General features: G+C 47.4%; 2 protein-coding genes across 4 annotated transcripts; one reads left to right on the forward strand and one right to left on the reverse strand.

Annotated features, from left to right (window-relative positions):
• Positions 1 to 508: 508 nt before the first annotated feature.
• On the reverse strand, positions 509 to 12,182 carry LOC133381306 (zinc finger protein 397-like). Of its 3 annotated transcripts, XM_061620269.1 has the most exons (5): positions 11,768 to 12,182; positions 11,243 to 11,446; positions 5,834 to 6,664; positions 4,546 to 4,666; positions 509 to 1,956 (listed from the first exon to the last, which is right to left on the reverse strand). In XM_061620269.1, the coding sequence occupies exons 3-5, from the start codon at positions 6,566 to 6,568 to the stop codon at positions 944 to 946; spliced, it is 1,869 nt and encodes a 622-aa protein (XP_061476253.1). In that variant the 5' UTR covers positions 6,569 to 6,664; positions 11,243 to 11,446; positions 11,768 to 12,182; the 3' UTR covers positions 509 to 943. The 3 variants fall into 3 exon arrangements, with proteins under 3 accessions (XP_061476253.1, XP_061476254.1, XP_061476252.1); XM_061620270.1 differs by lacking the exons at positions 11,243 to 11,446; positions 11,768 to 12,182 and adding an exon at positions 7,924 to 8,013; XM_061620268.1 differs by lacking the exons at positions 11,243 to 11,446; positions 11,768 to 12,182 and adding an exon at positions 7,884 to 7,992.
• On the forward strand, positions 11,757 to 26,318 carry LOC133381297 (zinc finger protein 883-like). Its single transcript, XM_061620244.1, has 3 exons — positions 11,757 to 11,845; positions 13,681 to 13,804; positions 23,612 to 26,318. The coding sequence occupies exons 2-3, from the start codon at positions 13,771 to 13,773 to the stop codon at positions 25,690 to 25,692; spliced, it is 2,115 nt and encodes a 704-aa protein (XP_061476228.1). The 5' UTR covers positions 11,757 to 11,845; positions 13,681 to 13,770; the 3' UTR covers positions 25,693 to 26,318.
• The last annotated feature ends 1,383 nt before the right edge of the window (positions 26,319 to 27,701 follow it).

The raw sequence follows: 27,701 nt of genomic DNA on the forward strand, positions 1-27,701 counted from the left end.
CCCTGTCTCATTTTCTGCTCTTTTCAATATGGTAGCCCCATTGCAGTCTTTTTGTGACTGGCACCACAGCACAGTCTCAAACTTCCTGATGTGCCCACTGGTCCAAGGAGGTTGGAAACCTCACAAGACTAGGAAAATTCTTGACAAAGTTCTTTCTGTTGCTTGCCTCAAGGTCAGGCCTTGCATTTGCTGCGCATAACAAAATAATGTTTTACTGTTTGCCTAAATAATACATACTCTGCACAGGGAAAAGCCTAAGTCTGCAACCTGCACCACTTATGCAAAACTTATTTGGCATACCTTTAGTCCATTTCAGTCATGGGGAGAAAGGGCAGGAGCCACCCCCCTCAGGAATCCTGCTCAAGCCCCACTCGCTCTGTTGCCACCCCCCCTTTTGATTTCCAAGATTCCACCAAATATCACACATATGTATATATACTTTTAAGCCTATCTTGGCTGTTATGAGGGCTAGAAGCTTGCTTTTTAAAAAAGCAAACAAGAGACTGAATTCGTCATCAGATCTCAATTTTGGCACATACATTGGACAAACGTGACTAGTCCACATGCACATACACACAAATGAGCAGGTATACTTTGAGGCAGGCTAAGTTAATTATTTGTGGAGCAAAGGGGCAAGGGAGAAAAAGAGCAAGAGAAATCCCCATTTCTGTAAAGCTTCGGTGCTATTCACCTAGGGCGAGATAAGAATGGCCTCCAAGTGACCAGGGTTTACAAACAAGACTGACCGTCAGCCAGTGGTGCTGTCAGGGCAGGACTCCCCACACAACAGAATGAGCAGAAGAAGCCTCAAACACACCCACCAGGGCTGGCTTGCCGCATCTTGGAGCAAGTGAACTAATACATGTTGCCATCGAAAGAGCCCCCACCCCACCCCAGTAAGACCATCAAGTCTGCTATGTCAAATTATCTAGCCGCACCACTGCTATAAGTAACCCCACTCAGTGTGGAGAAGGACGCACATGTGTCCCATCCTCACATCCTTCTGGGCAACAATTCTCTGAGCCATTTCAGCAACTTCCTCCTTCGCCGGAAGTCCAATCTCGGCGGTATCAAAGCTTTTCCCATTGTCCAGATGCTGTGGGTACAGCTGCTGTCTCGTGTGCCTTCTCTCATGAGTGCTGCAGTGGGACCTCTGGCTGAAGCCTTTGCCGCAGTCCAGGCATTTGAACGGCTTCTCCCCCGTGTGGGTCCTTTGGTGGCGGACGAGATCTGAGCGGTGGCGGAATGTCTTCCCGCAGTCAGAGCAATTGTACGGCCTCTCTTTGGCATGCATCCACTGATGCCTAACGAGGAGAGAGGGCTCGCTGAACTTTCTCCCGCAATCCAAGCACCTGTAGGGCTTGTCGCTCGCTGTGTGGGTCCTCTTGTGCACTACTAGGTTTGAACTGTCGCTGAAGCCTTTGCCGCAGTATGAGCACTTGTACGGCTTCTCGCCTGTGTGGGTCCTCCGGTGGCGGACCAGGTAGGAGTTCTGGCAAAAGCTTTTCCCACAGTCCAAGCACTGATATGGTTTCTTGTCCGCATGGATTCTTCTGTGTGCGATGAGGTTGGAGCGGTCACTGAAGCTTCTCCCGCAGTGGAGGCACTCGAAGGGCTTCTCCCCTGTATGGGTTCTCCGATGTTTAAGCAGGTCAGAGCTCCGGCCAAAAGCCTTCCCGCACTCCGTACACACTTTTCTCCTCCGGTCCTTGTGTATTCTCTCTTGGGCTGTGGAGTCGCCAAGATTCTGGATGATTTCTTGACAGGGAACCGGTTTGCACTCTCCGTCCCCCAAGTGGCCATCATGCAGATTCTCCGATTTGTGTTGATTTTCAAAGGCTTCTAGCTGGTCAGGGCAGAGGAAAGCAGCCTCTCCGTGCACCTCGGACGGTTCTGTTTTCTCTGAACATTTCAGCTGATGTTTCTCCTCGTCATTCTCGCTCATCCACCCATCACCTGAGGGTTTTTTTAAAAAAGGAGGAGGCATATAATAAAGAGAATTTAATGCTAAACTACTTTTTTTTAGGAATCTTTTCTGTAAACCACTTAGAGGTCTTTAGATTCAAGCAGTATATAAATTTTGTTAAATAAAAAATAAAGAAAACCTAAGAAGAGGTCTGCTGAATCAGGCCAATGACCCATCTAGTCCAGCATACTGTTCTCACAATGGCAAGCAGGACCTGAGCGCAACTATGCTGTCCTTGTTTGTGATCCCTAGCAATTGGCATTCAGAGGCATATTGCCTCCAACAGTGGAGGGAGAACATAGCCGTCGTGGCTAGTAGCCTGTTTTTTGTGGGGGTGGGGAGGGGAAGATGGCTGGGAAAGTAGGGGAAGTTGTCCTGGTCACAAGGTGCCTCCACATTTGTATTTTTTTCCCTCCTGCTTTTGGTACTTCAAGGAAAAGCACAAAGAGCTATTTTGGATCAAAGTACTCTGCTATTTTTATTTATAAAAGCTTTGATATGCTGAGGGGTTTTTTTTCCGCTGGGGGGGAGGGCTGAAAATCAACACCCCTCCCCAGAGGTTCAGGTGAAGGGAAAAATACAGTAAAAGACAGAGGCCAGAATAAAACAGAAACCATGACAATGAAAAAAAAGAGCATGGGTGGGAAACCTCACACTCAGAAGCCAAATGCGGCCCTACAGGCCTTTCTGTCTGGCCTTTGGGACTCTCTGCAGGCTATGCACTCTCTACCCATGCTGCACACCCTCTTTGAATGTTTCTTGCTTGGTTAGCATGTGCCCTTGAATACCTATAATGTCCCTTGCTAGCCTGGATGGAGGATATCGGAAAGACCGCCTCCTTCCCTACAGACCCTCTTGGGAGTTAAGATATGCAGAGGGGGTCCTCTAGGTAGTTCCATCCTCAGAAGCTCAGGGGATGGTTGCCCGAGAGAGGGCATTCTCTGTGGCAGCCTCTAAGTTGTGGAACTCCCTCCCCGCAGAGAGGCGCCTGGTGCCTTCAACATACAGTTTTGGCGAATGTGGAAGATGTCCCTCTTTACCCTAGCCTTAGACACCAGAGTGGAGCAACGGACGTAAAACTTACATTTGTACAGTGCCCATGTGCACATGCACGCACACAGAGACCCCCCCACACACACACACCTCTCTTTCCTCCATCCAGGCAAAGCAGAGGCATTTTCAGAGTTCCAGACTCATTCCAGACAGGCACAAACACTCAAGGAAGGTTCACCTTTCTGGCTCTCCTGTCCTCAAAGCTATTGCCTCTATCTCCTTTTTTTCTCTTAGTTTGGGAGCCTCCCTCAACAGGTAGCCAGCTTGTCTTTTTACTTGAGCTGTGTGCATTCCCCTGCTCTGCTGCAAGGAGGATCCCTCCCTTCAGATGAGCCGGGCCACATTCACACTGTACATTTGTTTCACTCCTACACCGCTTTAAACAGGCATGGCTTCCTGCATAGAATCCTGGGAAGTATAGTTTGCGAAGGGTGCTGAGCAGGGCTGGTTCTAAAGGGTGGCCTGGTGGGGCACTGGCCAGAGGGACCCTGGAGCTACAGGGGCCCCTAAGGGGCCCCTCCACTCCCCTTCCACGATCCGCAGCAACAGCAGTGGATCGCAGGGCAGGAGCTTCCGCCTGCCCACAATTCCCTCGCCCCACCTACCTGTCTCCTGCCTTTTAGCATTGCCCTTAATGAAGATGGTGGCTGAGGTTTCCCTAAACTGCTGAAGCCCCTGCCACCATCTTGGTTGATGGCAGAGATACGCACGCGTAGCACACGCACGTGCCGTCAACAAAGATGGCGGTAGAGGCTTCATCCCCTTAGGGAAACCGTGTCCACCATCTTGGTTAATGGCAATGCTAAAAGACAGGAGACAGGTAGATGGGGCGAGGGAATGGTGGGCAGGTAGAAGCTCCTGCCTTGCAATCGCAGCTGTTGCAGCGGATCACGGAAGGGGAGCGGAGGGGCCCCTCAAGAGCCCCTGTAGCTCCAGGGGAAGGGGAAGCAGGGACAGGTAGGTGGGGGGGCATGGGAGGAAGGGGAGCAGAGACAGGTAGGTGGGGGGCATGGGGGCCCAGGGCACATGGCGGGGCCCAGGGCAAGCTGATGCCCAAGGGCCCCGGCATGTCTGGGGCCGGCTCTGGTGCTGAGGGTTGTTTGGAGCCACCCCTATTCGCCTCACAGAGCTACAATTTCCAGAGGTCCCTGGGAAGAAGGACTGTTAAATCATTTTGGAAAATGTACCTCTGTGAAGGGAATAGGAGGGTCTCACCTCTCAGCACCTTTCACAAACTACAGCTCCCAAGATTCTTTGGGGGAAGCTACGACTGTTTAAAATGGAAGAAATGTATGGTGTGATTGTGGTTCTAATCAAATTTGCTGGCAGCTGCCAAACCAGCTCCCAATATACACCTAGTTTCAGTGCATACCTCTACTAGACACTTTCTTCCCCAACAATGCCCAGCATAGGGTGCAAAGCTCTGTCATGGAGCTCCTGCTAATACGCTAACAGCTACGTGCTCCTCCCCAAATAAACTCCGCCCCCCCTTGCATCAGGACATCGCGGGCATCAGAAATACTTACCCGCTGAGCTGCCATCGCTGTCCTGCTTTGCTTCTCTGTAGAGCTGCCACTGCCCAGAGTCCGACGGAGGCTGCTCTGCCTTGCGGACGTTCCCTGGTGTTTCCTGGAAAGGCCTTGGAGCCTAGGACGAGAAGGCAGGACAATGACGGAGAAGGCTGGAAGACGCAGGACAGACAAAAGGACGTACTACTTCACACAGCACACGGCGAAACAACGGATTTGGCCTCGCAAGATTTAGCGGCAGTTACTAACTTTGGTGGCTTTAAAAGATTAGGCACATTCAGAGAAGGTCATCTAGTGGCTACTAGCCACCATGGCTGTGCTGACCCTCCACTGTCAAGGGCAGCATATGCCTCCAAATACCAGTTGCTGGGAATCACAAGAGGGGAGAGTGCTCTTGAACTGAGGTCCTGCTTGGGGGTTTCCCATCGGGGCATTTGTCCAGCCACTGTGAGAGCAGGATGCTGGATTAGGATGGGCCTTTGGATTGATCCAGCATGTTCTTTAGTGGTTCTTTAGTGGCCGTGCTATATCTGAATAAAAAAACATATTTATTATAGCATTTTTAAGCTGAAAGGGATCTTGGAAGTCATCTGGTCCAGTGTTCTTCAACCTTGAGTCCCCAGATGTTGATGGATGGGTTTATAAGAGAATTTGGATGATAAGGCTACCAGTGGCTACTAGCCATGATGGCTATGTTCTGCCTCCACTGTTGGAGGCAGTAAATGCCTCTGAATGCCAGTTGCTGGACACTGCAGGAGGGCAGAGTGCTCATGTGCTCAGGTCCTGCTTGCAGGCTTCCTATTGGGGCACCTGGTCAGCCACTATGAGAACCGGACGCTGGATTAGACGGGCCTCACTGGCCTGATCCAGCAGATTGGCTCCTCTGATGCTCTTATAGCTACAATATCCAGCCTGATATTTGTGCTTTACTTCACTCCCCCATTCCCCTCCTTTGTCTAACCCCTTTGCTGAAAAAGAGCTTTGGAAAACTCAAAACCTCATTCCCATTTTGCAATAATTTGATGGGTCCTAATAAAGGTACTGACCAACTGCAGATTATTTATTTTTCCCCTTTCCCCCCAGATTATTTATCCCCCCCATAGTAATTGTGTAAAATATTGTGTTATTTTACTCAAGAACAACACGTGTTGTTGTCTACACAGCACAGCTACAACAGGCAGGGGGGGAAATCATTAAGTGTCTGTGAAGATTCTCAGAAATTTTTAACTGGTCTGTGGGGGAAAATGTTTGGGAACCACTGCCTTAGGCTGAAAGATCATCTCACCTGCTGTGCCCACCTCTTGGGCTCTCGCGGCCTCCTCAGGAAACCCTCGGCCAGGGCCACCGCCTGGGCGCAGGTCTCCGGCCCACCTTCCCTCACCCAGCTCTGGATCTCCGGCGGCAGGATGGTCAGGAACTGCTCCAGGATCAGCAACTCCAGAATCTGCTCCTTGGAGTGTCTCTCCGGCTCCAGCCACTGACGGCAGAGCTCCCGGAGCCGGAAGCAGACATCCCGGGGGCCCTCTGCCTCCCGGTAGCAGAACTGCCTGAAGCGCCGGCGCTGAGACTCTGTGCTAACTGGGTCCAGCCTCAGGATCTCTGCTTTTAACTTCCCACTGCAGCCGTTGCCACTCTCTCTGGCATCCAGGTTGGGGTGGGACCCCAGCTGGGCCTCTCCTGAGAAGGGCGGGGCTGCCCATTCCCCTCGGGGCCACATCCAGGCATCGGCAGCTCCCTCAAAAGGACCCCCACAGATCTTGCTGTTCTCCTCCCATGGTGGGGACGCCAACAGCTGTGGATTGCCCCATCCTGGGTGCGGGGACTGGACTGCCTTCAGGAACTCCTGCCAGGGGCCGTCCCAGCCCTGAGGGGTCCCCTCACTTGGCTCCTGCTTCACTTGCTGCGGGACGGCCCATTGCAGAAGCTCCGTTGCCGTCCTGACCTGAAGAGCTTTCCCAGCTCTCCTGTTGGAGTCCTTGCTTGGTTTGGGGCTGGCTGGGCCTGCTTCCTGCTCCCCCATTTTCCCACTAGACCTCCTTGCTCAAGCGCTGGGTGGTAATGGAGGCCTACGGACGTCGTGGCAGCGCTCCCCGCAGCAGCCACCCTCTCTCTTGGCCTAGAAACGTGAACAAAAGGACAGCAAGTCACTTTTCTGGAACAGACCAGAGGCTTGGCCTAACCCAGTTCTGTCTCCAACTGAGTGCAGCCTAACACAGCTGGAAGAATATCAGAAGAACAGGTCCTAACGGAGGCGAACATAAGAAGCTGTGTTGCACCATGTCAGACCATTGGTCCATCTAGCTCAGCATTGTCTACTCTGACCGGCAGCAGCTCTCTGGGGTTTCAGATAGGGGTCTGTCCCAGTCGTACTTGGAGATCTGGACAATGAACCCGTGACTTTCTGCATGCAAAGCAGCATCCCTAACTGTTCCTCCTTCTCCAGCATCTACGATATTTTGCTTTTGGACACAGAGGATTTATTCTTAGCTTATCACAGCCGTTGGTGATCTAAAGACCCATCCTCCCTGACAGCAGTTTTAATTTTAGGAAGAACTTTGGGATGTGGGATATGAAGACTGGAAGGAGGCTGCCAAATTTTTTCCTCCATGGACACGCTCCTGTGCTTTTAACAGCTACACGGTGGGTCAAAATCCAGCAGGTGCAGTTTCCCATTATTGTATTAGAGCGCAATTAGATGTAAAAGAGAACAAGGAAGAGCTGATCTAAACCAACAATCTTTTCCCCTGAAGGTGGGGCTGGGGGAGGAAAGCCAGCTGCAAAAATCTCAAAAATCCTTTCTTCAGCACAACTGTTAAAACACAGGAGCTCCAAGCCTCTTTTAGATAGGAAGCTGCCTTCTATTGAGTCACACCATTGGCCCATTGAGCTTATTACGGCCTATACTGACTGGTAGTGGCTCTCCAGGGTGGCAGGCAGGGATCCTCTTCCTCCATTCTCTGGAGATGCTGGGGATTGAACCTGGGACCTTCTGCATTCAGAGCAGATGCTCTGCCACTGAGGTATGACCCTCTGCTGCGAATCAACTTGCTACAATTTCATGCTTCACCAGCTGATCTTCTGCCTGTCAGACTTTTTTAAAAACCCAGAAACTCTACTTGGGAACCTGTTAGGGAAACAGTAGCCACTAGAGACGGATGCAAGGTCAGTTACACTAACACCCCCAAATCCTAACCTGCAAGGTACAGTATTTTAATACTTTCACACACACCAGCGTTTACCCCTTGTTGCTAGATCCCTCCACCCTCTAACCAGGGGACTTCCCTTCGCCCCACATTTTCCAAATCTCAGCGCTTTACTGTCCCTCTCCGTTTTACCTTTTATCATCCAATACAGAAACCCCAGTTTACAGCTCACCCTTGCAAGCCAGTTTCCCCCACGTGGGAGGCAGGAGGCGTGGCAGGAAGGAAGGAAGGAAGCGTCTCTATTTACATCCTTTTCTCAAGTTTCCCACGCCTCCTCTAGACACTGCAGCTCTATTGTCACATTAACTCTTCCAGCACCTTGCCACAGCTGCCTGTTGTCGCAATTGAAACATGCTGTGCCAGACACTGTATTTTTTAATTGGGTTTTTATTGCTTCTGTCATTTCTTATGTATTGTATTTTATTGTATCATAATTTGAATTCTTGAGAATAAATAAATAAAAGAAGCAATACAAATACAATAAAAAAATCAATAGGAATATTTAATGTGATGGATGAGCCTTCTCCCATCTTCAACCACAAATCTATACACGTAAATCCTTCGACTATCTGAATGAAGCTGGTGGACCACTGTTTGGGAGCCCCTGACTTGGGTCAGCTGGCTGGGGCTGATGGGAGTTGGGTTCCACAACATCTGGGGAGCGCCAGACTGGGGACAGCTGACACAAAAAGACGTTCCCTCCTCCTTTGGCAGCCTCAGGATTTCCTTTGTTAAAAACATAATTCATTTAGAAGGCTTTGGGGGCAGAGGGTTAATCAAGGGGATGGAGCGACTCCCCTATGAGCAATGGTTGCAGCATTTGGGGCTTTTTAGTTTAGAGAGAAGCGAGTCAGAGGTGACATGATAGAAGTGTATAAAATTAAGCTTTGCTGGTCTACGGCCGAAATAAATAATGTATGTATGTATGTATGTATAAAATTTAGCATGGCATGGAGAAAGCAGATAGAGAAAAGTTTTTCTCCCTCTCTCATAACACTAGAAGTGGTGGACATCCAATGAAGCTGAATATTAAAAGATTCAGGATGGACATGAAAAAGGACTTCACATAGCACAGAGTTAAACTAAAATTTGCTTCCACAAGAGGCAGTGATGGCCACTGGATGGCTTCAAAAGAGAAGAGGCAAATTCTGCAGTGGTTAGAATGTTGATCTACTATGAGGGAGTCCAGGGTTCGAATCCCCACACAGCCATGAAGCTCTCTGGGTGACCTTGGGCCAGTCACTGCCTCTCAGCCTCAGAGGAAGGCAATGGTAAACCACCTATGAATACCACTTACCATGAAAACCCTATTCATAAGGTCGCCATAAGTCGGAATTGACTTGAAGGCAGTTCATTTCATTTTTCAAGGCTATCAGTGGCTACTAGTCCTGATGGCTACGCCCTCCCTCCACGGTTGGGGGCAGTGTGCTTCTGACCACCGGTTGCTGGAAACCATAGGAGGAAAATGCTCTTGTGCTCAGGTTCTGCTTGCGGACTTCCTATTGGGGCATCTGGTTGGCCACTGTCAGAAACAGGATCCTGGATTAGGATGGACCACTGGCATGACCCAACAGGTTCTTCTTATGTTCTTATGAGGGTTGTCCCACATGGCAGTGCCCACTGGTGACTTGCGTTCCCAGCGCATGGAAGTTGTAGTCCAAGCCTTCTGGAGGGCACCAGGTTGTTAAGAAGGGCTTACCCTCCCAAGCGGGTCAGAGGAGACATGATAGAAGTATATAAAATTATGCATGGCATTGAGAAAGTGGATAGAGAAAAGTTCTTCTCCCTCTCTCATAATACTAGAACTCGTGGACATTCAAAGAAGCTGAATGTTGGAAGATTCAGGACAGACAAAAGGAAGTACTTCTTTACTCAGCGCATAGTTAAACTATGGAATTTGCTCCCACAAGATGCAGTAATGGCCACCAGCTTGGATGGCTTTAAAAGAAGATTAGACAAATTCATGGAGGACAGGGCTATCAATGGCTACTAGCCATGATGGCTGTGCTCTGCCACCCTAGTCAGAGGCAGCATGCTTCTGAAAACCAGTTGCCGGAAGCCTCAGGAGGGGAGAGTGTTCTTGCACTCGGGTCCTGCTTGCGGGCTTCCCCCAGGCACCTGGTTGGCCACTGTGAGAACAGGATGCTGGACTAGATGGGCCATTGGCCTGATCCAGCAGGCTCTTCTTATGTTCTTATGTTCTTAAGAACATAGGAAGTTGCCTTACAGTGAATCAGATAATTAGTCCATCTACTTAGTATTGTCTGCAATGACTGGAAGCAGCTCTCTAGGATTTCACATGTGAATCTCTCCCAGTCCTACTTGGACATGCAGGAGACCGAACCTGGGACCTTCAGCATGCACAGCAGATGCTCTGCCACTGATCTATGGCTCTTCCCCAATCTAAGCGTAGTTATTTTTAAAGCCCATTATAAGAACCAAAGCAAAACGAAGACAACTCAGGGCTATGGGAAGCTGCCTTATACTGACTCAACTCATTGGCATTGTCCAGGGATGGGGTGCCTGTGGCCCTCCAGATGTCACTGGACTCCATTTCCCATCAGCCCCAGCCAGCATGGCCCAAGGATCAGGGTCTATGGGAGTTGTAGTCCAACAACATCTGGAGTGTCCTCAGGTGCCTTATTCCTGGTCCCCAATAGCTGGCAGACACTCTTCAGGGGTTAAGAACCTAAGAAGAGCCTAGCTGCTGGATCAGGCCCAGGCTGACCCTGGGCTTGAACGCTGAGAATTGTAGGTCTGTGAGAATAGGGAGGTCCCTGAGCACCTTTCACAAACTACAGTTCCCAAGATGCTTTGGGAGAGGGGAAGCCCTGTCAGTTTAAAGCGGTATGATACTGCTTTAAGTGCAGATGGAGTCTCAAATGCATAATGGCAAATTTAGGTTTGTGGAATTAAGGTGCTCTGGTGCAGCAAACCCATTTTTAAAAACGTGACAAGGAAAGTGTTGTGACAGTAATTGGGCTTCTCAAACTGTGGTCCATAAGCTTCATTCAGGTGGCATGTCTGTGAGGAACACATACAGGGGAAAGCCATGACTGTTTCAAGTGGTATAATACTGCTTTAAATGCTAGGGCTGATGTGACCAATGTAATACGTGGGATGAGGCAGGAAAAAGGGTGACAGGTCAGAGACGGTGTCATGACGTGGTTCTGGTATAGCACAGTGGGGAGGAGAGCCTGGCTGGGAGTCCAGAGTCTGCGGGTTCAAATCCCCGCTCGTGTCTCCTGAGTGTAAAGGGCCAGCTAAAGATCACCCCCACAGGGAGTGGCTCAGGGGTTACCTACCCTGCCACCTGTGCAGCTGTGGGCAAGCTGCATAGTCCCAAGGAGCCCAGTTGCCCCCCAGCTGGCAGTTGTGGACAAGGAAGGGGCTGACCTGTGCAGCTGTGGCAAGCTGAGCAGGCCCTAGCCAGCTGGGGAGGATGAACCTCAGAGGGAGGCAATGGTAAAGCCCCTCTGAATACCGCTTACCATGAAAACCCTATTCATAGGGTAGCCATAAGTCAGGATCGACTTGAAGGCAGTCCATCCATCTGTGGTGTGTTAACAGCATCCAGGATCAGGTTCATTTCCCCATACATTTGGGTCAGTCATTATCAGTCAAAGGCCTAGCCTTCCTTGCAGGATTGTTGTGATGATACAAGAGGGGCGAACCACCTGCGCTGTCCCGTGGGCCTTGGAAGGAAAGGTGGGGTATTAATGCTATCCAAAAATGAACGAAAGACACACACCCCTCCCCAAACAGGACCCAGTCTCCATGATCCCACAGCATTCAAAGTCTCCCCTCCTGCCGGTCCACCCAATCAAATGCACATAGTGTAGATGGGGCCTAACACACACTGCAAAGCCCCAGAGGATCTTCCCGTAAACGCAGAGCCACCTACAGGTCAAGAGACGCCAGGACAGGCAAACAGAAAACACCTCCCCGCCTCCGCAGCCCCCTCGGTTCCAAGATAAACCTTCCAATCAGCGCAGAGCAAACAGAGGTCGGCTTACCTGCTCTTTCTGGCCCTTCCTTCGCAGTGACTGCCGGGAACTGTAGTTTTCGTGCTTCAGCGGCGGGACCATATTGGGGTGGGAGAGATATTATATACAGCCTGGGCTCGGCAGGACTCGCCTTCGGGGGGGGGGGAAGGAGGCACCGGAGCGTGGTGTTGAAAGTGGGTGGCGTCGTCGTCGTCGTGGTGAAGGGGGTATGCCTGGAGGCTTCTGGAGGGCCCAAGTGGATGCTAATGAATAAAGCTTAAGAACATAGGAAGCTGCCTTATACTGAGTCCAGATCTCAGGTCCGTTTAGCTTGGTATTGCCCACACTGACTGGCAGCAGCTCTTCAGGGTTTCAAGTGGAGCTCTCTCCCATCCACACCTGGAGATCCCGCCGGGGACTGAGCCTGGGCCTTTCAGAGTGGAAAGCAAGATGCTCCACCCCTGAGCTTGGGGCCTTTCCTTCTACTTCCTCAGTGTAAGTCAGACCATTGGTCTGTTTACACTGACGGGCAGCCGCTCTCCAGGGTGTCAGGCAGGGCTCTCTCCTAAGATCCCCACCATCTCCAGGCAGGTCTGGCCCAGACCTACCCAGAAACGGTGGGGATCGACCCTGGGACCTTCTGCAGGCAAGGCAGATGCTGTGCCACAGCCCTTCCCTTCCCTCCGCGGGCGACAGAACCGGGGGGGGGGGAGCTACCTTATACCGAGTCAGCCCATTGGTCCAGCTTGCTCCTAGTCTAGGCTCCCGAAGGGGATGCACAGGGACTCCCTCCGTGCAGGGTTTCTCCATGACAACCACTCCAGGGGAGGGGGGGAGTTCCTTTCCTGCGGAATTATTTCCCTGAATCCGGGATGCCTTTGTAGGTTTGTCTTGGGATTCAGGAAAAGAAAGGGGAGAGGGGATGGAGGAAATGCTGTGTGTATGTGCAGGTGGGGTGAGGTGTTTGAAAGAGGGGGAGACCCCCACCTCTTGGCTTGGGATGCATCAGAGCCATTTTCAAACCAGTTTCTCGAAGTAAGGTAGGATGGAGGAGAAGACTCTCTAGAATGCCTTGTCTGTTGATGTCAGCCAGGCTCCTTTGTTCTACTGATTTTGATGCCTGCCAAAAACATTTTTGTTTGGGCATGCCTATCCAGATATTTAATTTTATAATGTGTGTGTGTGTATATATATATATATAATTAAACGATATATGGAATGGAAATGGACTACCTTCAAGTAGATCCTGACTTATGGTGACCCTATGAAGAGTAAGTGGTATTCAGAAGTGGTTTACCATTGCCTTCCTCTGAGGCTGAGAGGCAGTGACTGGCCCAAGGTCACCCAGTGAGCTTCATGGCTGTGTGGGGATTTGCACCTAGTCTCCAGGCCGTAGTCCAACACTCTAACCACTATGCTACACTCTTCTTAAATAAATAAAAGGAGAGGGGCCTGGATGGAGGTTGTGATGGGAGGGGTCTCAGCTGCTGTGGGAGGGAGCTGGAGGAGAAGCAGTGGATGTGTGTTTTCATTTTTGGTGGTCCTTTTCTGCACTTTTTAAAGCTCTACAATATCCTCCCTGAGATGCAGTAACCAGTAACCTCCTTCTCTATCAAAGTTGCTCATCTGAAGGAAAGGCTATATCTCAGTGGTGGAGCCTCTGACTTGCATGCAGAAGGTCCCAGGTTCAGTCCCCCGCATCTCCAGGTAGGTCAGGGAGAGAAATCTGTCTGAAACCTTAGAGAGCTGCTGCCAGTCAGTGCTGCCAGTACTGAGCTAGATGGTACAATGGGCTGACTCAATATAAGGCACCTTCCTATATTCCTGTGTAAAGCTTTAGCTCTTGCAGGGGAACATCCAGCCACCTCGCCTTGACTGCCTTTTTGGATTGTTAAATTATCTGTGAGGTGAAACTTTTCTTCTTCTTCTTCTTCTTCTTCCAGGGCCTGTTGATCTTTGAGGAGGTGGCTGTGTGTTTCACAGAGGAGTGGGCTCGGCTGGATCTGGACTGGAGGGCCGTGCACAGGGACGTCATGGAGGAGAAGTACAGGAATCCGGCTTCTCTGGGTAAGGCTCCCTCTTTCCTTTGGCCCAGAGATCTCAAATGCAGGAATTGTTGCTATTATTTTATTTATATGTACCATCGCCCTGTAGGGTTGTTGTTGAGATGTTCCAAAGAGATCCACATTCCTTGGAGGCGCTGTTTCAGCCTTCTCCAAGCTGGTGGCCTCCAGATGTTTTGACTACAACTCCCACAAACCCCACCTACTGTGGCCTATGATCAGGGGTGCCAACAGGATTTCCTGGGCCTGGCGTACTGTATGTAGATTGGGCCCCCTACATTCCCACCAGCCCTCCACTGTCCAGCAATCTATTGGCAAGAGCTTGCTGCTTAGGTATATATTGTTGTGCACACTCCAATCTCCGAGCGAGACTTCCAGGGGTTCCAGCGTTTTACCCAGTTTTGGTTGCCTTGGAATGAAGATCAACAGAGACCTCAATTAGTTTAACTGCAACATTCCACAGTCCTGATATTTTACAGCTAAATACCAACAACAAAACAGCTTGCTACCCCCCACCCACAAGCATGTGCATCTTGACTGAACCAACTCTCAGCCTAACCTACCTCACAGGGTTGTTAGAAAGACTCCATTCACACACACTAGAGAAGTAAAAATAGATACACTCCTTATAATAATTTATTGTCAAAATAAAACCAGTTGGTCATTGCAGAACTTTTTTTTAAAACGGTATTGGTTTCCTGCCAAATAACAGTGGTGACACCTAAGTAAGCCCTGCCGAAATGCTTAAAAAATGCTTAGAGACAAGACAAGTCAGAGGTGACATGATAGAAGTGTGTCAAATTGTGCATGGTGCAGACAAAGCAGGGAGAGAATAGTTTTTCTCCCTCTGTCGAAATACTAGAACATGGGGCTTGCCAATGAAGCTGAATGTTGGGATATTCAGGACGGACAAAAAAAGGACTTGTTCACACAGCCATAATTGGAATTGACTGTGGAATTCGCTCCCACAAAACCTGGATGGCTTTAAAAGGCTGATTCAGGGTGGATAAAGCTATCAATTGCCACTAACCCTGATGGATATGTTCTGCCTGCTGTTCCTCTGAATAGCTGGGAGTTGCAAGTGGGGAGTGTTGCTTTTGGGCTTTGGCCATTGGGGGCCCTGCTTGGGCCCCTGTGAGAACAGAGCACCAGACTAGATGGCCTTTGGCCTCATCCAGCAGCCAGGCTCTTCTGATGTTTTTATGACCTGAGAGACCAGGGTTCGAGGCTCCACTCAGCCATGGGTGATCTTGGGCCAGTCACTGTCTCTCAGCTTAACCTACCTCCCAGGATTGTCATGAGGAGAGGGAGAAGCCTGTGTGTCACTGTGATGTTCTTATATTAATGTATATATGGTAAGTGTTGGTTGTTTAGAAGATACATGGTAAGTGGAGTGAAAGAGGAGGGGGAGTGAATGGGCAGTAGAATGCTAGATGATTGGCTGAGTGTTTAAAATGGCTGAACGTATAAAAGGAAGAGTGAGAGTGGAATCTGGGGGGAGAAGAGAAAGAGTGGGTTGTTTGGTGGGTTTGAGAGAGTGGTTTGCCAGGAGAGAGTGGAGAAGGAGGGGGGTGGAGTTCGGATTAGTATTGAGTAAAACCATATGCTTATGTGCCTTAAGAAGAAATCTTGTTAATCTTGTTAGCTTTGTTATCTTTAATAAATACTTAATTTGGTTTACCAAAGGCCTGATCCTTGGCTGGGGTTTCACAGACCAGAAGGGAGGGTAAGGTAATGACCAAGGCTGAAGGGAAACTGTAACAAACGGTGGCAGCGGAGAAGAGAATAACAATACCAGTATTCAGAGTCTCTGGGAATACTAGTATTAGGACGTGACTGGTGGTTGCCTAGCAGGGGGATCTGTTGAGATCTGTGCTAGAGCGGGGAGAGAAACCATAAGAGAGAGCGGTCCGGACTGGTGGAGTCCCTGGTGGTGCCTAGTGACAGGCAGTAACCACGAGCAGGTAGGAACCTGACAGGGAGAGCCAGGGAAGGGCGTCACATGTGGTGGCAGTAGCGGTGGGATACGAACCAAAGAGAGTCCCAAAGACACGTGGTGACAAAGGAGACTACGTCACAGGTGGTGTCAGTAGCAGTGGGATACGAACAACAGAGAATCCAGATACGAATACTAGAGAATCCAGAACAGTGGTGTGGCAAACAGAAATAACAAAACAAGATTACTTGTGAGAGTGACTGGCAAAGAGTGTGTGGCAAAGAGTGAGTGAACTCAAACACCATGGCTGAATATATAAAAATGAAAAGAGAGGAGCTGGTGGAGAAGTGCATAACATTCAATTTACCTCACGAGGGTAAAGGGGTAGATGAATTGAGGGTAGCACTTATAGGATTTGCAACTGCCCAGCAAAAACAACCTGTCAGAGAAGAGACCCCAGAAGGATATTTAAGCAATCCCGCTTATATAGAGTACTTGAGAGAGAAATTAAGATGGGAGGCTGAGGAAAAAGACAAGCAGAGGGAGTTGGAAGCTGAGAGATTGAGGATGGAAGCTGATGGGAAAGACAAGCAGAGGGAGTTGGAAGCTGAGAGATTGAGGATGGAAGGTGCAGAGAAGGAAAAACAGAGGGAGTTGGAATTTGAGAGAATGAGAGTGGATGCGGAATTACAGGTAGAAAAGTTAAAATTTGAAAGAGAGAAGTTTCATTCTGATGAAACAAGGAAAGACAGAGATGGAGCAAAAATAAAAATTACTCCAAAGGACTTTGCTGTCTATGAGCCTGGTCAAGATCCTCAAATTTATCTCACAACCTTTGAAAAAGCAGCTCAGTTGTGGGGGCTACCTGAAGATAAATACATGCAGTATTTATCAAACCCGATTAAAGGGGAATTGGCTGAGGTATACCAATATTTCCCCTCAGACAGGCCCGTCACCTATGCTGAATTCAAAGAAGCAGTGTTTAAAAGATTCAGACTGGGGCCTGATCATTTTAAAAAGCTTTTCAGAAACTGCCAGATACAAACAGGGAGGTCTTTCATGGAGCTGGGGGCAAAACTGATGGACATATTTGGGAAATGACTGACAAGTGCAAAAGCTCAGTCTGTGGAGGAGGTGAAAAACCTCATGATATTGGATCAATTATACCATCAGTTACCACCAGAAATAAGGCTCCTGGTCAAAGACCGTTCCCCTACATCGGTGCAGGAGGCCGCAGAGATGGCGGATCACTTCGCCTCCAACAGAACTGGCTGGGTGGGGAAAACATCAAGAGATTTTAAACCCAGACCATATAATGCTGGCAGAAGGGATGTGGCACCACAGCGAGTGAGTCCTCCAGTAAAATCTGAAGGGCACAGGACACCCCAGAGTGGATCTGTGTACCCTAAAAGTGAGGAGAAATTATGCTACAAATGTGGTAGACCGGGGCACCTACGTTTTCAATGTGAGGTTGCCAACCCCATTAGTAATCCTGCTCAGACAAGGGCAGTGAAAACAGAGCCCAAGGCTTTAGAAACAGCGAAAAAGGTTCAGTTCTGCCAGATAAACTGGACAGAAGTAACAGACCTTGATTCAAGTCTGAGAGAGGAAGTGAGTGTACAAGGGGCAAATTATTGGGCATTGCTTGATACTGGTGCCGCTCAGACATTACTGAGGCCAGATTTAATAAAATCTGAGGTAATATTACCTCAGGAAACTGTGACTATCCAAGGAGTGAGGGGTCAACCAGAAAGTTTGCCTGTGGCCCTGGTGGAAATGACTTGGAGAGGCCGAGAGGGCCGATATAAAGTAGGCATTAATGCCCAGCAACAAGAACCAGTAATACTGGGAAGAGATGTAATGGGAGCCCAAGGAAAGATATATGTAGTGACCAGACAGCAAATTGGCAGAGAAAAAGAAGCCATATTAAGGGGGGCTGAAACAAACAGGGTGGAATCTGTTAAGCAGCCTCAGGTCACCATAGCAACCACTAGCAGGCCTGCTGAAGGAGACAAACTGTATCAAGTGGTCTCTGATAAGAAAGAAGCAGAGCAATTCAGGGAAGAGCTGCATAAAGATATAAGTTTGAAGCAGATAAAGGAACAAGCTCTGACCCAACAGATTCCTTTCACTGACAAACTGAGGAATCAAGTTGTGTGTGAGAATGGGATTTTATATAGACTGTGGATGCCCGCTGAGAGAAAGGATGAATGTGAACCAGTGAAGCAATTGATAGTACCTAGCAAATACAGAACCAGATTGCTTAGAGGTAGCCCACAATGTCCCATGTGCAGGACATCTGGGAATAAAAAAGACCAAGAGGAGATTGGCGGCACACTATTATTGGCCAAACATCTCCAAAGATGTAAAACAACATTGTCTATCTTGTGGAATATGCCAAAAGGTGGGAAAAAGTGGAGTAAAGACTAAGGCACCCTTAAAGCCCCTTCCTATAATTGGACAACCCTTTTATAGAGTGGGAATAGATTTGGTGGGCCCTTTTTCCAAACCCACAAGGCATGGCAAGAAATATCTATTGGTGGTGGTGGATTTTGCCACCAGGTACCCAGACGCAGAAGCACTAAGATCTGTAGAAGCCCCTGTAGTGGCAGAGGCTTTATTAAAAATCTTTATGAGGCTGGGTTTCCCTCATGAAGTGCTGACGGATCAAGGCAGTGTATTCATGGGAGAAGTGATGCAATGTATGTGGAAATGTTGTGGTCTAAAACATCTAAAGACCACTACTTACCATCCCGCCACTAATGGGTTAACAGAGAGATTCAATGGCGTTTTGAAGGGCATGATCAGAAGCTATGTTCAAGATCACCCACAAGACTGGGATGAACGTTTGGGATGCTTCTTATTTGCATATAGAGAAGTCCCTCAACAGGCTTCTCACCCTTTGAACTCATGTTCACTAGAAAAGTGAGGGGACCTTTGGAACTATTAAAAAATTCATGGGAAGGAACCCTGGGAGAGTACAAAACATCTGTAGTAGATTTTGTATTGGAGTTCCGCAATAAATTAACATCAATGATGGAGGTGGTGGAAAAGAATTTGAGTCAAGCACAGGAGAAGCAACGTTATTGGTATGACAGAACAGCCAGGGAACGTGTGTATGATGTGGGAGATATGGTTATGGCGTTCATACCCAGGAAACATGACAAATTACAGGCTAACTGGGAAGGACCATATACCATCAGAGAAAGGCTTGACACAGTGACGTATGTAATCACCACAGACCAATTAAACAAAAGCAAAGTGGTTCATGTAAATATGTTGAAGCCTTACCATACCAGGGATGCACAGGTGTTGCAAGTTACCTTATTCCCTGAGGGAAGTGGGCCTGAACTTCCAGATTTGGTACAGGAAAGCAAAGACAAAGGAGGGGTAGATCAAGTGGAATGGTCAGAGGAGGTGAAGGAGGAAGTAAAAGAAGAGATTCTGAGAGTTTTGAAAACCTATAGGAATCTCTTTAGCAACAAACCTGGCCGAACCAGTATAGTTATACATTCCATTGATACTGGAGATCATGCCCCAATCAGATCTGTTCCGTACCGTGTGAATGGGAAAGTTTTGAATGAGATCAAAAAGGAGGTGGAAGATATGCTGGAATTAGGAGTGATCAGGAAATCCATCAGTCCCTGGGCCTCAAGTATTGTCCTGGTTCCGAAAAAAGATGGAACGACAAGGTTTTGCATTGATTATCGGCTAATCAATAAAATTACTGTCCCAGATGCGTATCCTATGCCTAGGGTAGACGCAATGTTAGAGTTATTGGGGGCAGCAACCATTATCTCTACACTAGATCTCTGTAAAGGATTTTGGCAAATGGAACTAGATGAGCAATCCAGAGCCAAAACTGCCTTCAGTACACCAGATGGGTTATATGAGTTTGTGACCTTACCCATGGGACTAAGGAACTCACCAAGTTCATTTCAGAGGCTAATCAATACTGTGTTGCGAGGCATGTCAGATTTTGCAGTGGCCTATATCGATGACGTGGCCATTTTTAGCAAGTCGGTGCCTGAGCATGTCCAACACCTGACAACAGTATTGGAGGCCTTAAGAAAAGCAGGCCTCACAATAAAAGCTAAGAAATGCCAGTTTGGACTAAAGGAAGTAATCTATTTAGGACATAAGGTGGGGAGTGGGAAAATCACCCCCTTATGGAGCAAGGTGGAGGCAATACAAGCGTGGCCGATCCCCTTAACCAAAAAACAAGTAAGGGCATTTCTGGGTGTGGCTGGATTTTATAGGAAGTTTGTGAGAAATTTTGGGGAAATAGCAACCCCCTTGCATGAATTAACAAAGAAGAAGTGTTCTGAGCGTGTGGTATGGACGGATGAATGTCAGAAGGCTTTTGATCTACTGAAGCAAGCCTTGTGCCAAGGACCCATATTAATAGCACCAGACTATGAGAAACCATTCATCGTGGCTACAGATGCGTCGGACCTGGCGCTGGGAGTCGTCTTGCTACAGGAGAGAGAAGGCACTAGACATCCAGTGGCGTACCTGAGTCGCAAGCTGACGCCGAGGGAGAAAAACTATTCGTCGGTCCAGAAGGAGTGCCTAGCGGTCGTGTGGGGACTGAACAAGTTGCGCCTATACGTGTGGGGACGAAGATTCACGGTAACTACGGATCATCGGGCCTTGTTATGGTTGCAGACTATGAAAAACCATAACACTATGCTGCAGAGGTGGTCCTGGGCTCTACAGGACTATCAAGTGGACTTCCAGTTCATAAAAGGCAAGGACAATGTACTGGCCAATGGACTTTCCAGGCAAGTGGCCGGGACTGCAGTGACGTGACCAGACGGAGGGACAAAGAAAGACATTTTCCCCATAGAGACTTGTTTATATTGTTAACACGATGTATAAATCCTGGAACAGGAATAATACTCTGCCGTTGTTTAAGGGTGGGCAAATGTGATGTTCTTATATTAATGTATATATGGTAAGTGTTGGTTGTTTAGAAGATACATGGTAAGTGGAGTGAAAGAGGAGGGGGAGTGAATGGGCAGTAGAATGCTAGATGATTGGCTGAGTGTTTAAAATGGCTGAACGTATAAAAGGAAGAGTGAGAGTGGAATCTGGGGGGAGAAGAGAAAGAGTGGGTTGTTTGGTGGGTTTGAGAGAGTGGTTTGCCAGGAGAGAGTGGAGAAGGAGGGGGGTGGAGTTCGGATTAGTATTGAGTAAAACCATATGCTTATGTGCCTTAAGAAGAAATCTTGTTAATCTTGTTAGCTTTGTTATCTTTAATAAATACTTAATTTGGTTTACCAAAGGCCTGATCCTTGGCTGGGGTTTCACAGACCAGAAGGGAGGGTAAGGTAATGACCAAGGCTGAAGGGAAACTGTAACAAATGGTGGCAGCGGTGAAGAGAATAACAATACCAGTATTCAGAGTCTCTGGGAATACTAGTATTAGGACGTGACTGGTGGTTGCCTAGCAGGGGGATCTGTTGAGATCTGTGCTAGAGCGGGGAGAGAAACCATAAGAGAGAGCGGTCCGGACTGGTGGAGTCCCTGGTGGTGCCTAGAGACAGGCAGTAACCACGAGCAGGTAGGAACTCTTATCCCAAGCAGCAGATTGATGGTGCGTTGGGGATCAAGTGCCCGGTCCTGCTACTGAGCAGTTGCTGGGCCATGCAGGGATGAAAAGCTCACTGTTTGGCAGTAGACCTTGTCATCTCTGGGAATTGCAAACCACTCTGCGAATTGTAGCTTGATACTTGAGAGATTTAAGGGGAAACAGCCTGAGAATGTATTCATTTATTTAGAACATTTGTGGACTGCCCAGTCAACAAAGCCCTCGGGCGTACTTCAAACAATAAAATACGCCATCAACAAATTAAAATCCATTCAGTTATCTATAGCAGGAATGGGGGAACCTTTCTGAGCCTGAGGGCCGCATTCTGTGATGGGCAGCTTTCCAGGAAGGCGCATGCCAGTTGTGGGCAGCGCCAGGAGTACAAGTGGGTGGTGCAACGGATGTGACTCTTACATTTGTAAAGTAGAATATATTTCAGCCGTGCAAAATCAGAGGTTTCTACACACACACAAACACCCCCATCTTCCTTCCAGACAAACAAGAGGCACATTATCAATGTTCAAGGACTCATTCAAGCCAGTATTTGAGGGGATTGCAGAGAAGGCCTGGAAAGGGGTGGGGAGAGACCTGAGGGCTGAATAGAGAGGTCTGGAGGGCCACATTTGCCCCCCAGGCCTGAAATTCCCTATTCCTCATTCACATAAAAGCCAGCATAGCACCATAAAAATCACATTGCAAAGTCTGGGTTGGGCAATGGCTAGAGCGCAAGTGGCGAAAGACATGCATTGAGGCTGATCGGGCAAACGTTAAACATCATGACCATGCCTAATGTGGGGCAATGAGGGTGGTGAAGAAGGCCCACTTCTCTGCCTCCATTGCATCCCCAAATAGCCTCCAGTGGAGATTTTTCATGTTGTCAGGGGTCTTGACAACATCTCCAGGAAATGGAGTTTTAGACCTTTCAGGCTGATAAGACAGCTGCGGCCATTTCTGGACCGGGATAGCCTGACCATTGTTGTCCATGCACTGGTAACCTCCAGGCTGGATTACTGTAATGCGCACTGTGTCGGGCTGCCTTTGAGGTTGGTCCGAAAGCTACAGCTTGTGCAAAATGCAGCAGCACGACTTCTCACTGGGGCAGGGTATCGCCAACATATCACCCCGCTGCTGAAAGAAGTGCACTGGTTGCCCATTAGCTACCGGGCCAAGTTCAAGGTTCTGGTTTTGGTGTACAAAGCTCAATACAGCTTGGGATCAGTATACCTGAAAGCTCATCTTACCCCTTATATGCCCAGTCAATCACTGCGCTCTGCAGGTGAGGGCCTCCTGCAGATCCCATCTTATCAGGAGGTCTGTTCTGCACAACATAGGAAGCGGACCTTTAGTGTAGTGGCATCTACCCTTTGGAATTCGCTCCCCTTAAATATTAGACAGGCACCATCTGTTGTCTTTTCTCCGCCTACTGACGACCTTCCTCTTTCAACAAGCCATTTAAGTAGAGACCTTATCCCAGCCTGCATCTGTGCTAGAATTGCTTTTTAATTTTTTTAAAGCCTTTTTTAAAAAAATGTTTTGTTTTAATATATTTTAAAGTTTGTTTTTAAAATGTTTTACAGTGTTTTTAATGTTTTGTTTACCTCCCTGGACTCCTTTTAGGAGGAAGGGTGGGATATACATGAAATAAATAAATAAATGGAATTAATAATCCCTGCTGTTTGAGTCCCCTTGGCTAGAGGTGCTGGGAATTAAATCTGGGACTCGATGCATGCTGAGCTTCCAAATATTTATAATGGGTGGTTAATCTCCACTCTGAGGGTGCCTGATCTACAGCCCGTCCCCCAACAACTTTTTATGACCTCCCAAGATTTGGATGGCAGAGGCAGAGTAGACAAGAGCACTGTTATAGGTGGAGCCCAGTGCCCTGATGAGGATGGCAATCAACTCTTTCTTCCATCGTTAGATCTGCAAAAAAAGGATGATAATTTCCCCTCCTCAGCTGATATGCATGGATTATTATCTGAGAAGGGCAGGGGACTGTGTGTCCTGTGTTTGCTCACTGGAGAGAGAGTGTGTGCATGAGAAAGTGTGGGCTGACCATGCCCACTTTTGGCCACACTCACCAATGTCATGGGGCCCCTTTCAGGGCAAAAAGCATCACATTGGGTGCCAGTTAATGCCAACAGCAGCAGTTTTAATACTGTGTAGGATCTGCCTACCCATTGTCTTTCCTATTGCATTATTTACACAGCAGTTAACTGGGATTGTTCCCTAATTTGAGAACCTATTCCTCCCTGATCAGAATTCCCTCTTTATCTCTGCAGGTGATGGAAGTGAAAGCGACAAAGAGGATGAACACCAGAGAATTAAAATGGAAGCAAAACAAAATTGGATGAAAAAATTTGTTTCAGAAGGTGCTGTCTTCAATGAAATTCCAATACTGGAAGAATGTCACACAGGAAAGGAACAGGCAAAAGTCCTTCAATGTGCAAAAAAGGTAACTAGGACATCGAGCCTTAGCACCCCTAGAACAGCACATGAAGGAGAGAAGCCATTTAAATGCTCAGAGTGTGGAAAGAGCTTCACTCAAAGCAGTAGCCTTTCTAATCATCAAAGAATACATACAGGAGAGAAACCGTATGAATGCTTAGAGTGTGGAAAGAGCTTCAGTAATAGAAGCAGTCTTTCTTATCATCAGAGTGCCCACACAGAAGAGAAACCATATAAATGTTTTCATTGTGGAAAGAGCTTCAGTCAGAGCAGCGACCTTCTTTCTCATCAAAGAATCTATACTGGAGAAAAGCCGTATAAATGCTCAGAATGCGGAAAGAGCTTTAACCATAAGAAACATCTTATTGTACATCAAAGAGTTCACACAGGAGAGAAGCCGTATAAATGTTCAGAGTGTGGAAAGAGCTTCACTCAAAATAGCAGTCTTTCTAATCATGAAAGAATCCATACAGGAGAGAAACCATATGAATGCTTAGAGTGTGGAAAGAGCTTCAGTAATAGAAGCAGTCTTTCTTATCATCAAAGAGCCCACACAAAAGAGAAAACATATAAATGTTTTCATTGTGGAAAGAGCTTCAGTCAGAGCAATGATCTTCTTTCTCATGAAATAATCCATACAGGAGAAAAACCATACAAATGCTCAGAGTGTGGAAAGAGCTTCACTCATAGCAGTAACCTTTCTAATCATGAAAGAATCCATACAGGAGAGAAACCATATGAATGCTTAGATTGTGGAAAGAGCTTCACTAATAATAGTAGCCTTTCTTGCCATCAGAGAATCCACACAGGAGAGAAACCATATAAATGTTCTGAGTGTGGAAAGAGTTTCTCTCTGAGCAATGACCTTCTTTCTCATCAAAGAATCCATACAGGAGAAAAACCATACAAATGTTCAGTGTGTGGAAAGAGCTTCACTCAAAGCAGTAGCCTTTCTAATCATCAAAGAATCCATACGGGAGAGAAACCATATGAATGCTTAGAGTGTGGAAAGAGCTTCACTAATAATAGTAGCCTTTCTTGTCATCAAAGAATCCACACAGGAGAGAAACCATATAAATGTTCCAGTTGTGGGAAGCACTTCAGCCAGAGCAATGCCCTTCTTCATCATCAAAGAATCCATACAGGAGAGAAACTGTACAAATGCTCAGAGTGTGGAAAGAGCTTCACTCATAGCAGTAGCCTTTCTTATCATCAAAAAATTCATACAGGCGAGAAACCATACAAGTGTTCTGAGTGTGGAAAGAGTTTCTATCAGAGCTATGGACTTCTTTATCATCAAAGAATCCACACAGGAGAGAAGCCATATAAATGCTCAGAATGTGGAAAGAGCTTCACTCAAAGCAGTAGTCTTTCTAATCATCAAAGAATCCATACAGGAGAGAAACCATACAAATGCTTAGAATGTGGGAAAAGCTTTACTAATAATAGTAGCCTTTCTTACCATCAAAGGATCCACACAGGAGAGAAACCATATAAATGTTCAATTTGTGGAAAGTGCTTCAGCCAGAGCAATGACCTTCTTCATCATCAAAGAATCCATACAGGAGAAAAACCTTACAAATGCTCAGTGTGTGGAAAGAGTTTCACTCATAGCACTTACCTTCCTTATCATCAAAGGATGCACACAGGTGAGAAGCCATTTAAATGTTCAGAGTGTGGGAGAAGCTTTATTCACAGGAGTAACCTTACTTATCATCAAAAATCACATGCAGGGGAAAAACCATTCAAATGTATGGAGTGTGGAAAGAGCTTCAGTCAGAAGATACATCTTACTAACCATCAAAGAACACATACAGGGGAGAAACCATATAAATGTTCTGAGTGTGGAAAGAGCTTCAGTCGAAGCAGTAGGCTTACTAACCATCAAAGAATCCACTTGGCAGAGAAATCATAATAATTAAGAATGTGGACAGAGCTTCAACCAGAGGTTACATCTTACTGTACACAGGAGAGAAATCATATTAATGCTTGGTGTGGAAGGAGCTTCAGTCACATCAGTGGCCTTACTTTCCATCAGTGATCTGCACAGAAAAGGAACAATTTAAATACTATGAGCGTGGAAGGAGTTTTAGGCAAAGCCCTGCCATTGCTCATCATCATTGAATCTCCACAATGGAATAAGTAATTTAAATGCTCAGTCAGAAATGGTTTCTGTCAAAAGGAAAGAAAGTCCTATTACGCAGGAAAGACTATGGCCTGGTTCACACACAGTGCTAAACTATGATTTATTAAACCATGGTTTAGTGTTATGTGTGAACGTAGTTCAGCAGCTTAATTATGGCTTTTTGACTATAGTTAAAGGTCACTTGTTAACAAAGATTTGTAGTTGGTTTATAAACCTAAGTTAACATTAGTCATAGCGTAGCATTATATGCTTACCCAGAATTCTTTCTTAATTATGGCTAAGGAGCCATCACTGCTAAGTGCTGCAGACCTGTGAGTGAAGAGTGGCAAAAAATTAAAACTGTTCTCAAGGCTTATTTCCTCTGTGATGTAATAAACCAAGGTTTGTCTGCCAAATGCATCAGTTTTAACTATGGTTTATTAACCTTAGATATTATGTATGGTTAACCATAGCTTAGTGTTATGTCTGAATTGAGTCAATGAAGCCTAGCAATGTTTTGAAGTGTAGAAAGAACTAGAGGTGAGGCGCAAATGTCTGTGTCAAATGATTCACACCCAGGCAACATCATGTATATAACTAGACCAGAGCTTTTCTGACCAACAGAACCCTAATAAGAAGCAGAGAATCCACAGAAGTTACCATATAAAGGGCCAGTTCCAGAATTCAGGAATACTGCTAATTTTGGTAGAGCCCTATATACACACTCCAAAGGATTTTTATTTATTTATTTATTTCTTAAACTTATATACCGCCCGACTAGCAATAGCTCTCTGGGCGGTTAACATAAAATACAATAAAATTACAGAATCTGATACAACAAGCATATAAAAACTACACAATCTAAAACCAAGTTACAAACATTTAACAAGATTAAAATGCCTCAGAGAAGAGAAAGGTTTTAACTTGGCACCGAAAAGATGATAGTGTCGGCGCCAAGCGTACCTCCTCGGGGAGACTGTTCCACAATTCGGGGGCCGGCACTGAGAAGGCCCTAGATCTTGTCACCACCCTCCGGGCCTCCCTATGCGTCGGGACCCGGAGGAGGGCCTTCGTAGTAGACTGTAGTGTACGAGCTGGTTCGTATCGGGAGAGGCGTTCCGACAGATATCGTGGTCCCGCGCCGTATAAGGCTTTATAGGTTAACACCAACACTTTGAATCTGGCCTGGAAGCGTATTGGAAGCCAGTGCAGGCGAGCCAGCACAGGTGTTATATGCTCAGACCGCTTAGTTCTTGTTAGCAGTCTGGCCGCCGCATTTTGCACTAGCTGTAGCTTCCGAACCGTCTTCAAAGGTAGCCCTACATAAAGCGTGTTGCAGTAGTCCAAACGCGAGGTTATCAGAGCATGTACTACTGATGTAAGGTCCTCCTTACTCAGGTAGGGACGTAGCTGGGCTACCAACCGAAGTTGGTAGAACGCATTCTGTGCCACCGAGGCTACATGAGCCTCAAGTGTGAGGGAAGAGTCTAAAACGACTCCCAGACTATGAACCTGTTCCTTTAGGGGGAGTGTAACCCCGGACAGGGTATATATACACCATCTGATCGGAGAAACCATCCACCAACAGCATCTCAGTCTTATCAGGATTGAGTCTCAGCTTGTTAGTTCTCATCCAGTCCATTGTCGCGGCCAGGCAACGGTTCAGCACATCGACCGCCTCACCTGAAGAAGATGAAAAGGAGAAGTAGAGCTGCATGTCATCAGCGTACTGATGACGACGCACTCCAAAACTCCTGATGACCGCACCCAACGGCTTCATATAGATGTTAAAGAGCATG

The sequence above is a fragment of the Rhineura floridana genome, chromosome 3 (genome assembly GCF_030035675.1).
Source record: "Rhineura floridana isolate rRhiFlo1 chromosome 3, rRhiFlo1.hap2, whole genome shotgun sequence".
NCBI lineage: Eukaryota > Metazoa > Chordata > Lepidosauria > Squamata > Rhineuridae > Rhineura > Rhineura floridana.